Genomic DNA, 12,519 nt, shown 5'->3' with positions numbered 1-12,519 from the left:
ATTATATATTTTAGTATATATTATATGTAATTTATTTATATATTGTTATACAATTAAAATATGTATTTGTCCCAGGCTCCTGACACAAAACTTCTAAAACCTTGGAATATTCTGAGTGATAGGTGTGATGAGAATTTGTTTGTTATTCATAACAAGCTCCTTTTTTACCAGACCTGAGTCTGTGCTAATGGAGTCACCGTTGGTGAGCCACTGGGTAGCCTCAGGTGGAGGGTTGGTTCCTTTGACAGGGGAGCAGAGAGTAGGAACTCTCAGTCCTCTTCCACCCTCAGGAAAGGAAGAGAGGCTGGAGATCAAGTGAATTCCCAGTGACCAATGTTGTAAACAATCATGCCCATTTAAACCTCCAGAAAACCTCCTCAGGGTTGGGGCTTGGAGAGTTCCTGGGTTGGTAGACACGAAGACTTTTGGAGAGGATGCTGCACTGGGAGAGGGCACCTGTCCCAGACTCCTTGCCCTATCTGTCTTTTCCATTTGGCTGTTCCTGAGTGGTCCCCTTTATAACTGACTGGGAGTATAGTAAGTAAAGCACTGTGTTCAGTTCTGTGAGCTGTTCTTGCAAATTATGGAGCCTGAGGATGGGGTTGGGGTCCAGGGAAGGAGCGACTTTTCCTCTGCCCTGTTCGCTTGTGTGGATGGGCTGGAGGATTAAACTGACAAAAGGCAGATTAACAGGGAAAAGACATACATATTCGATTAAATGTTAACAATTTTTAAAAAAGGTTTATTTGTTTTGGAAGCCAGAGTGACAGGGAGAGAGAGAGGGAGAGACAGAGGGAGACATTGATCCTCCATCTGTTGGTTCACTCTCCAAGTGGCCACAATGGCCAGTGCCAGACCACGCTGAAACCAGGAACCTAGAATACCACCTGGATTCTCATGTGGGTGGCAGGGGCCCAAGCACTTACACTATTATCTGTTGCTCTCTCAGGCACATTAGCAGGGAGCTGGATCAGAAGCAAAGCAGCTAGGACTTGAACTGGCACTCTGGTGTGGGATGCTGACATTGCAAGTGGCAGCTTAACCCACTGTAATGCAATACTAACACCCAAATGTTAACATTTTCACATGGTATGGAGGCCCTCATAGAGGAGAGATGGCTAGGAAATAATGTGGGGACATTAACGAATGATAAGAGTTATTACATATCTTTACATTAACTCATTGTCTCTGGTAATGACAGTGCTCTCCTCTTCTTGGCACAGAGAGGTCACATTTTTTTCATGGGAAATTTATGCCTATCTTTTAGGTAGAAAGGACAGAGAGCCCTTCCTGCATATGCTCTTTCTCAAGTGCCTTCAGCTCAAAATAACCAGCACATCAGAGTGGCATCTTTCGGCTGGCGCTGCAGCTCACTAGGCTAATCCTCTGCCTTGCGGCGCCGGCACACCAGGTTCTAGTCCCGGTCAGGGCACCGGATTCTGTCCCGGTTGCCCCTCTTCCAGGCCAGCTGTCTGCTGTGGCCAGGGAGTACAGTGGAGGATGGCCCAAGTGCTTGGGCCCTGCACTCCATGGGAGACCAGGAAAAGCACCTGGCTCCTGCCATCGGATCAGCGTGGTACGCCGGCCTCAGCGCACTGGCTGTGGCAGCCATTGGAGGGTGAACCAACGGCAAAGGAAGACCTATCTTTCTGTCTCTCTCTCTCTCACTGTCCACTCTGCCTGTCAAAAAAAAAAAAAAAAAAGTGACATCTTTCAGGGCTACATCTACTGATCCTCTTTAGGAGGGCAGACTACAGATGGAAACCTAGGATTTGACAACTGGTGCCTGAAGTTGGGGCAGTCTTGTGGGGCTAAAACCTTTACCTGTGGGTCTACGCTAATTCCTGGTAGTGTCAGAATTGAACTGAATTGTAGAATACCTAGTTGGTGTCTGGAGAAGTAGAAAATTGGTTTTGGGGTGGAGGAGAAATCCCATATATTTGCTGTCAGACATGTTGTGAGTAAAACCAGCTCAGGTCTACAGAGATAGAGATCTGTAGACATAGCTATACCTGTGTAGATATATGAGCTCTGTAAGGCATCTGTCCCTGTAATGGAGGGCTGATGAAAAGCAGGGATAAAGAATGTGAACCCTGGACTTAGCTAAGCCCAGGTTTGGCTAAGAAACCTTCTTCAAGTTACTTAACCTTTGTGAGCCTCAATTTCCTCACCTCTATCACTAGCTTCACAGAACTGTGTTAACATGAAACAGTGTGTGCAGTACTGGGCACACAACTGGGATGGCTGACTTAATGCGGTCGGTCATTAAGATTGCATCCTTTGCTAGGAGAAGGGAAGGGTAAAGGTCCAAGGTGGCTCCTGGATAAGCCTTTCCACATCTGGCATCCGGTCAGTGTGACTGGACTAGCCCATGCCAGCTATTCCACTGGGTCTCCAAGTCAGAGTAGAGCCTCTTGGAGCATTGGATAGCTACAAGTATGAGGCGGTTATCTGGTGTGTTTGTACGTTTTCATGGATGAACACCTTTCCACACTAACACACTATGAGCATGGAAACTTTGAAGAAGTCGTTGTAATTAGGAGGCTTATTAAATCCCTGGTTGCTCACCAGGTCTCTTGTCACACTAATTAAGGCATCTAACTGGTGGTGTTTGCCTTAAATGCATATTTATCCTTGTCCATGAGTGTAATTATTCTTGGCTTTTTGTCCCCAACATATGTAGGAAGATGAAAACAGATGTGAAAAGAATAATAAAGCAAGTTGAAGTTCTATGAAATTTAAACGCCTAGAGGCTTTTCAAATGGTGTTGAAGCAGTGAAGAGTTTTTGTGTGCCTGGCTGGTCATAACATTACCTCAGCTTGTTCTTTACTCTCATGCCCAACCATCTGACCCTTTTGCATAGAGGATTTTGAAAACAAAATGGTCACTGTCACACAGAGTCACAGTACATTTCAGGATGGGAACATTCTCTTTCCTCCAAGCTACTTGTTTCTTGGATTAGATGTTGCTGTATATATCCTAGTGCTTCACCTGCCATACATTCTGTGATACATGGTCCTGAAGGAATATATAGGCTACAACCCGTCTGACCATCCATTTAAAAATAGTCTTTACTAGAGTCTTTAATGTTAATGATGATGTCATACCTAGAGAAGCAGTGTGTATTAGCCACTGTACACTTAAATACAGGTAATTATTAGAACGGAGTCCAAACCTCTTGGGTAAAAGCCTAGGGAATATTTTTGTCATGTGGCAGAGGTGCCCACACTCTAATCAGCTTGATCATCTGAACAAACTCAAAACTGCCCATCATTTATAGTAAAAACGCTTTTAACAGGATTCCTTATGAGGCCCAACTTTTCTGGAGATATAGAGAAAGAGTCTTTTGTCTGTAGTATATATGTGGCCTTATATGGGCCACAGTTAGCATTTTGAATCATACTTTTCACATTTAGAGGGAAGAAAATGGTAATTAAACAATGTTGATGAGAATAGAGTGACAGTAGTGAATTGCATTAGTAGCTAAAGCTCTTGAATAGATTGGGTTATTATGATTTAGTTTCAGATATGTTCTAGAACAGAACTATCCATAGAACTTTCTGCAATAATGGAGATATTCTAGATCTGGTCTGATTATGTCTATTACAGTAGACATAGGCTACCATGGCCATTTAACACTTGAAATATGGGTAACTGAATCAATTTTAAATTAAATCTAAATACTCTCAGATGGTTAGTGACTACTAAATGTTCACCATAAGTCTAGAATCAGAAAAGACCTTAAAGCTTTAATGGTATATTTTGAGATATAGGCAGGAAATGAAATCAACCAACTTCCAAACGTGCATGAAACAGCTTAATGAACTGTAAACTGAATCAAGGTTTTATACACACACACACGCACACACACACACAGGTACTTTATTTATTTTCTTATTAAAATTTATTTTATTTATTTGAAAGAGTTACCGAGAGAGAGAGAGAGGGAGGGAGGGAGAGAGGTCCTCCATCTGCTCACTCACTCCCCAAATGGCCACAACAGCTGGAGCTGAGCCTATCTGAAGCCAAGAGCCGGGAGCTTCTTCCGGGTCTCCCATGTGAGTGCAGGAGCCCAAGAACTTGGACCGTCCTCCGCTGCTTTCCCAGGTGCATTAGCAGCAAGCTGAATCAGAAATTGAGTAGCTAGGAATCAAACTGGCACCCATATGGGATGCTGGCACTGCAAGCCAGGGCTTTAACCTGCTGCACCACAGCGCTGGCCCCCCACACAGGTACTTTAAAAGGTTTGTGGGTGGAGGGGCATTGGACATTGAGGTCCAACAGGTTAAGCCACCTTAATATGAGACACATCCATTCCAGGCTACTCCACCCTTCCAATCCATATTCTTGCTGTGTGCCTGGAATGAAGTGGATGGTGACTCAAGTACCTGGGTTCCTGCCACCCATGCTGGAGACCCTGAAAGAGTTCCAGGCTCCTGGCTTCAGCATGGTCGAACCCTGTCTATTGCCGGCATTTTGGAAGTGAACCAGCAGATGAGAGATCTCTCTCTGTTTCCCTCTCTTACTTTTTCTTCTTTTCTCTGTCACTTTGCCTTTCAAATAAATCTTTTTTCTTTGTTTCTTGCCTTTTTTTTTAAAGTTTATGGAAGGGGCCAGCACCATGGCATAGTAGGTTAAGTCTCTGCCTGCAGTGCTGGCATCCCATATGGGTACCAGCTTAAGTCCTGGCTGCTCCATTTCCAATCCAGCTCCCTGCTAATGGCCTGGGAAAGCAGTGGAAGATGGTCCTAGCACTTGGGCCCCTGCACCCATGTGGGGAACCCAGAAGAAGCTCCTGGCTCCTAGCTTTTGATCAGCTCATTTCCGGCTGTTAACAGCCATTTGGGGAGTGAACCAGTGAATGGAAGATCTCTCTCCCTGTCACCCCCTCTGTCTGTAACTCTGCCCCTCAAATAAATAAATAAATAAATATTTTTTAAAAGTTTATTGAAATTGAATTAAAAATATTTATTTTTCACAATGAAACAAAGATAATTTTGGTACAAAAAATTTTGAAATCCATACATGGGGGTTCTTAAAAATTCATAAAAATGCATATTATGAACAAAACTATTGATGATTTAAAATTTTTTATTTAAAGAAATCATTTACTTAGGAGAGACAGACAGACAGATAAGAAAGAGAGCTCTCATCTGCTGGTTTGTCCCCAGATGCCCACAATGAGTGTGGTTGGGCTGGGGCTAAAGCCAGGAGCCAGGAACCCAGTTAAGGTCTCGTTTCTGGGCAGCAGAGACCGAACTACTTGAGCCATCACCACTGCATCCCAGGATCTGCATTAGCAGGAAACTCCAGGAAACTGAAGTCAGAGTCAGACATTGCTAGGTACTCTGATATGGAATGCAGGTGTCCTAACTGATATCTTTACCTCTAGGTCAGATGCCCTGCCCATAAGCTTGCATTTTAATTCCATTTGTCCACAAGCTGTGTGTGTGTGTGTGTGTGTGTGTGTGTGTATGCATGTGTAAACTAAAACCTACGCTTTTTCTAAAACCAATGACGTGTCCTGAGACAAGAATCACAAGGCGCTGACAATTCTCTCAGGTTTAGTAGACAGTTTTTTGTTGTTGTTGTTTTGTTTTTATAACTGGAAGCTTGAAAGTCTTTTCTACAGGAATAGGATTCTGATAAGTGTAATAAAACTTCTTCCAACTGAGAAAGCAGACGTATCATTTTTGTAGTGTCCCTTGTGAAAAACGTCCCTCAGTAGATCAGCACTACTGACGTTCCATCTGATACAGATTGTACTAAAGGACTGAGGGACTCCATACGAACTTGTGTCTCACATAGTGAAGGAGTCGAATGGACTCAGCTGCTCCTGTCAGCCTCTTCTATAAGGGCGCTAATCCTAGTCATAAGGGCAGGTCTCTCATAGTTTAATCACTTCCCCAAAGACCTTACCTCTTAATAGTATCACATTGGGTGTGTGGTTTTTTTTTTTTTTTTTTTTTTTTTTTTTTTTTTTTTGACAGGCAGAGTGGACAGTGAGAGAGAGACAGAGAGAAAGGTCTTCCTTTGCTGTTGGTTCACCCTCCATCACATTGGGTGTTAACGTTCTAATATATGAGTTGTAGGGATTCACATACATGTAGCCCACACCAACCACGACGACACCTTGACTCTTCCAACATTATCTTTTACAGCTGTAGGTTCCTTAAGAATGTTGTCTTCATCTGGCCTTTGTCTCAAATCCCCCGGTTGTCTTTGATTTCTGGGTTGTCTTCTCATGCCTGGACCAGAGCAAGCTGTAGTGACCTGTGTATTCCATGTCTCTGTAGATCCCTTCCTACACTGTCTCTGGCCCTCTGAAGTGCGGGAGTTCTTTCTCTCAAGTTTGAGGTGTCTTGGTCTCTCAGACACACATAAATGAGACAGAAGAGCTGTTCAGAGCCGTTCACAAGGAAATAGCCAAAGTCAGTGAAAATACACTCAAGATTTTGCATTCATCTTCTCAGATTTTACCTCAAAAGAAAAATTAACTGAAAAAAGGAAGGGAAAGTCGGGGAGGAAATGGAAACAAGTGCACTAAGGGAAGGCACAGCTAAGAGAGCCAGGGAAACCCTGGTCAAGAATTCTCTGTGGGATCAAGGGCTTCCCGCCTTTCCTGCCCTAGTGCTATGGTTGGCTCTTGCATCCTGGACTCAGTCTCTCTTCTTCCTTAGGGAAGGGGAGGAGGTCAGACAGGGAATGCTGGGTTTCCATTGGAGGTTGAATGCATAGCCAATATTGACTGCATGCAGTAGTTTATGGAAATGTGAATTCAGTTCTTGTTCAGAATACCCAGAGATAAGACTACTCCTAACCAAGATACACCCACATAATGAGGATGACGTGACAGCTTTCTTGATGTCAATTATGATTGGTTCTTTGATTTTACTTTAAAATAAGTTTTTAAGATTTTGTTTTATTTTATTTTTTTATTTGAGAGGCAGAGTTACAGAGAGAGGGAGAGACAGAGAGAAAGGTCTTTCATCCTCTCATTCACTCCCCAAATGGCTGCAACAGCCAAGAGCTGGGCTGATCCAAAGCTAGGAGCCAGGAGCTTTTTCCAGGTCTCCCACATGGATGCAGGGGCCCAAGCACTTGGTCCATTGCTTTCCTACGCCATTAGCAGACAGCTGGATCAGCAGAGGGGCAGCTTTTACTTTAAATGAAGCTAATATTTATTTTGCACCCACTCCACCAGGCATCATGCAACTAAGTCATTTTTATACATATTATCTCATTTTCATTCACAAAATTGCCATATTCATTTTTATTTTTAAAAAAGGTATATTTTATTTGTGTTGAAAGTCAGAGTTACAGAAAGAGAGAGAGAGAGAGAGAGAGAGAGAGAGAGAGAGAGAGAGAGAATGCTTCCATCCACTGGTTCATTTCCCAGGTAGCTGTAGTAGCCAGTGTTGGGCCATGCCAAAGCCAGGAACCAGGAGTTTCATCCAGATCTCCCACTTTGTGGCAGGGACCCAAATACTTGAGCCATCTTCCACTGCCTTTCCCAGGCCATTAGCAGCAAGCTGAATTGGAAGTGGAACAGCTAGGACACGAACCAGTGCCCAGATGCCGGTGTCACAGGCAGTGACTTTACCCACTATTCTACAACACTGGCCCCCATCTTCATTTTTGCAAATTAAGATATTAAAGCCAGAAGAAAATCGGAACTCGTGAAGTTCACACACATGTTTATTGGAAGAGTCTGAACTTGAGCACATGTTTTAGCATCTAAACCCATGTTCTTTTTTCTCCATCATGCTGTCAGGCTTATAATTTTGGACTTGTAAGTTTTTTTGAGAATTCTGAACTATCATTAAATCAGTACATGTGAATATGTCTTCTTCATATACTCAATAAAATTTTTTAATTAATGGCCAAATAACTTTTTTTTTAAAGTTAAGGAAGAGAATAATGGCCCTGTCTTTTGGAAAAGCAAAGAGCCTAGAAGTCCGAATGAATCCTCTCTCAGGTGAGATTGTTGTTTGGAATATGTTTGTAATGTGTTAGCCAAAAGATATTTTATATGACAATTTGTTTTTATTCACGCTTTCCTTATTTATTTATTTATTTGACAGATAGAGTTACAGACAGTGTGAGAGAGAGACAGAGAGAAAGGTCTTTTTTGTTGTTGTTGTTGTTGACAGGCAGAGTGAGAGAGAGACAGAGAGAAAGGCTTCCTTTGCTGTTGGTTCACCCTCCAACGGCTGCCACGGCTGGCATGCTGCGGCCGGCGCACTGTGCTGATCCTAAGCCAAGAGTCAGGTGCTTCCTCCTGGTCTCTCATGCGGGTGCAGGGCCCAAGCACTTGAGCCATCCTCCACTGCACTCCCTGGCCACAGCAGAGAGCTGGCCTGGAAGAGGAGCAACCAGGACAGAATCCGGCGCCCTGACCGGAACTAGAACCCAGTGTGCCGGCGCCGCAGGTGGAGGATTAGCCTATTGAGCTACGGTGCTGGCCGAGAAAGGTCTTCCTTCTGTTGGTTCATCCCCCCAAATGGCTGCTATGGCTGAAGGTATGTCGATCTGAAGCCAGGAGCTAGGTGCTTCTTCCTGGTCTCCCATGCGGGTGCAGGGCCCAAGCACTCGGGCCATCCTCCACTGCCCTCCCAGGCCACAGCAGAGAGCTTGACTGGAAGAGGAGCAACCAGGACTAGAACCCGGCGCCCATATGGGATGCTGGCACTGCAGGTGGAGGATTAATCAAGTGAGCCATGGTGCCGGCCCCCATGCTTTTCTTCTACTAATGGCTTTGGATTGAGTTCTGTTTTCTCAATATGCAATAATGAAGAAGGTATGTTGAGAGAACTTTCTCCTAAATTGAAATCCAGTTAGTTAAATAGTAAACCGTAATTTTTCTCATTTCAACTGCATATATAAAAGTTACGCTATAAATAATTGATTAAATTTAAATTTACTTGTAGGTATTTGGCATGGAAATTAAGAAGCCTACCTCTGGGGCTGTCCTGTGGCACAGTAGGTTAAGCCACCTCTTGTGATGCCTGCATTCCTTATCAGAGTGCTGGTTCAAATTCTGGCTGTTCTGCTTCTTATCCAGCTTCTTGCTGATGCACCTGGGAAAGCAGCAGAAGATGGTCTAGGTGCTTGAGGATCTGCCACACATGTGGGAGACCAGGATGGAGTTCCTGGCTCCTGGCCTTGGCCTGGCTTGGATCTGGCTTTTGCAGCCATTTGGCGAGTGAACCAGTGGGTGGAAGATCTCTCTCTCTGTCATGCTGCCTTTCAAATCAGTCAGTCAACCAATCTTTGAAAAAAAGACTTTTACCACCCATATTGGAGTTTCTGGTTTTTTACAGATGTCATTGAACGGTGATGCCCTTCAAAGAAGTAAGCATGTCAGGTAGGAGCAAGCCTGGGTACTGGGTTAGACAGGTTGATCCTGAGGTCCTGGTGGGCCTTTTCTGGGGACAGTTTGATTGGGCAGTTGCAATTTCAGTCTGGAAGTAAGAGTGACATTTTTTGGTAAATTTAAAGAGGAATTTCCAAGGTTGAAGTATGATACTATTATATACTTTAAGTACCTCTATATTAGAAAGAGGGGGAACTTAGGATTCTAAGAGCTGCCTGTGAATGGACATATAGGCAGAGGGAAAATTAATGTGAGAACAGGCATTTGACCTAGAGTAATGATGCCATATTCCATATTAGAGCCGTGGGTCTAAGTCCTGACTCCATTCCCAATTTCAGCTTCCTATTAATGTGCACCCTGGGAGGAAGCAGGTAATGGCTTAAGTAGTTGTGTCTCTGCCATCAACATGGAAGAGCCAGATTGAGTCCCCAAACACCTGACTTCGACTGTCCTAGCCCAAGCTGTTGTAGGCATTTGGGTAGTTCCCATGGGAACCCTTTTCTGTCTGTATTTCTCTTTGTCTCTCTGTCTCTGTCTTACCCTCTGTCTCTCAAATAAATAATAATACAAGAAAATTAATATGTGTTGTGGGCCCTGAAAAACAGATTATGGCCGATGGGAAATGTCCAAGTTAGAGAAGCATTGTAAATGCTGTCTGGGAGAAGTGAGGCCAGCGTGGGGAGGATTCAGACACCTGTGGGGTGACACGCTGCTCTGCTTAGGCTGCTGGGAAGGGGCCTTCTCATATCGCGCCTTCCTCCTTCTCATCTTTTCTCATGGTTTGCACAACAGGACCACAGTCAGTATTATAATCTCCTTTCCTTCAAAACCCAAAACTGGTTTAGGAAGTCTTTTTTCCCCCTATTGGGAACACATCTCAATTTGTTTTACAGAATTTTAACCATTTCTCTCTTTTTAAAGATTTATTTTATTTATTTGAAATACAGAGTTATGGAGAGTGAGAGTGAGACACAGAGAGATCTTCTGTCCACTGGTTCACTCCTCAAATGGCCTCAATGGCTGGGGCTAGGCCTGACTGAAGCCAGAAGTCAGGAACTTCTCCCTGGTCTCTCACATGGGTGCAGGGGCCCAAGCGCTTGGGCCATCCTCTGCTGCCTTCTCAGGCCACCAGCAGGGAGCTGGATAGAAAGTGGAGCAGCCAGGACATTAACTGGCACCCATATGGGATGCCAGCATTGCAGACAGTGGCTTTACCCACTACGGAGAGGCAGAGTTACAGGTAGAGAGAGACAGAGACAGAGACAGAGAGAGACAGAGAGGTCCTCCATCCGCTGGTTCACTCCCCAAATGGCTGCAACAGCCAGAGCTGGGCTGATCCGAAGCCAGGAGCCAGGAGCTTCTTCCGGGTCTCCCACGAAGGTGCAAGGGCCCAAGTACTTGGGCCATCCTCTGCTACTTTTCCAAGCCATCAGCAGGGAGCTGCATCAGAAGTGGAACATCCTGGACTCCATGTGGGATGCTGGCATTGCAGGCGGATACTTTACCTACTATGTCACAGTGTTGGCTCCTATTTCTCTCTCTCTAATTTTTAAAGATTTTATTTATTTATTTGAGAGGTAGAGCTACAGACAGTAAGAGGGAGAGACAGAGAGAAGGGTCTTCCTTCCATTGGTTCACTCCACAAATGGCCGCCACGGCCGGGACTGCACCAATCTGAAGCCAGGAGCCAGGAGCTTCTTCCCGGTCTTACACATGGGTGCAGGGGCCCAAGGACCCGGGGCCATCTTTTACTGCTTTCCCAGGCCACAGTAGAGAGCTGGATTGGAAGAGGAGCAGCTGGGAGCAGAACCAGTACCCATATGGGATGCCGGCGTCGCAGGCGAAGGATTAACCTACTGCACCATGGTGCCACCCCCCCCCCCATTTCTCTCTTTTAAAAATATTTACTTATTTATTTGAAAGGTAGAGTGATGGGGGTTGGGGGAGGAGAGATTGATTGATTTTCCATCTGTTGATTTACTCCCCAAATGGCTACAACAGTCAGGAGACTGAACTCTATCGTTGTCTCCCACATGAGTGGCAGAGGCCCATATTCTACTGCTTTTTCCACATGCACAAGCAGGAAGCTGGATGAGAAGTAGAGCAGCTGGGACTCAAACTGACACCTAAATGGGATCCGAGTGTTTCAAGCAGTGACTTAACCTGGTGTGCTACACGCAGGCCTCTCAATCATTTCTTACATGAAAAAACACTTGTTGTTTTAAATTGTTTTCCCATGATCCTTTTGAAGCCCCCTCCTAGCTCTAAATGTGCACCCAGGTCCCTTTCTAATGCTGGTATTGAGGAGGAGACCAACAGCCTGTACAGTTGGGTTCTTCCACCAGCGTTTCCCAGTAGGGTGCTATTGACATTTTGTAGGGCACCATTCATCGTCCTGTGGAACAATTCTACACTTTGTGGGAGTTGAGCTTCCCTTGCTAGTATCCACTAAGTACCAGTAATATTTGCTATTTATTGTGGCAACTAGAAACATTGCTCTGCATTTCTTGTGAACCACCCCAGTGGTCCCAGTACTCAGCACACCTGTCAGGTGGTCCAGTTGGTTTCCATTTCCCCCATCCTGTGTTCTTTCTCCCTTCCATGTGTGGTCCTATCTCTAGCCTTCTCTGGTAAGCACAAAATTTTGTGTTTTTATTGGTTTTATTGTTTGGGTTCGGGTTTTTATTGTAGTGTGATAGCTCAATGCTGATTTTGAATGGTTACCCCTCTGTGGGACTTCCATTTTAACAAACATCAAAGCCAGCATCCCTAGGAAAGAATCTCTATTAGTAGAATTTTAGCAGCTTTATTGACGTATAATTGACACACAGTAAATTATACCTGTATGTTCTCCCTACACTGGGGCCTGGAAATTTTTCAAGGTGATAAACTGGGGCAACTGTTGGGTTTCACCATGAATTGCTTCCTGTTTCTCAAAGCTCAGTGTGTTTTTTTTTTTCTTTTCCTGATGTCTTAACCTATTTTTTCCTACTTGTGTATTTTGTCCAGTTTTTTGATTGTATCAGGTGGGAGGGTATGTTTGGTTTGTACTACTCCATCTTGGCTGCAAGTGGAAGAACACCGGTACAGTTTGACACTTAACTCAGTATATATGGACAAGAATTTGGCTTGGTATTAGATT

The 12,519-nt window shown here is 44.4% G+C and overlaps 1 protein-coding gene across 3 annotated transcripts in view; it reads left to right on the top strand.

Annotated features, from left to right (window-relative positions):
- C11H12orf56 (chromosome 11 C12orf56 homolog) overlaps positions 1-12,519 on the top strand; it is a 97,580-nt gene that overhangs the window by 37,719 nt on the left and 47,342 nt on the right. For all 3 annotated transcript variants that reach the window (XM_008256734.4, XM_051845643.2, XM_051845642.2), the window contains exon 3: positions 7,907-7,979. In XM_008256734.4, the coding sequence (XP_008254956.1) occupies positions 7,907-7,979 (73 nt within the window). The remainder of the gene's footprint in view (positions 1-7,906; positions 7,980-12,519) is intronic.

Source organism: Oryctolagus cuniculus, chromosome 11 (genome assembly GCF_964237555.1).
Source record: "Oryctolagus cuniculus chromosome 11, mOryCun1.1, whole genome shotgun sequence".
NCBI classification, from domain to species: Eukaryota; Metazoa; Chordata; class Mammalia; order Lagomorpha; family Leporidae; genus Oryctolagus; species Oryctolagus cuniculus.
The sequence above is the reverse complement of the archived record's forward strand: the minus strand, read 5'-3'. Positions and strand labels throughout refer to the sequence as shown.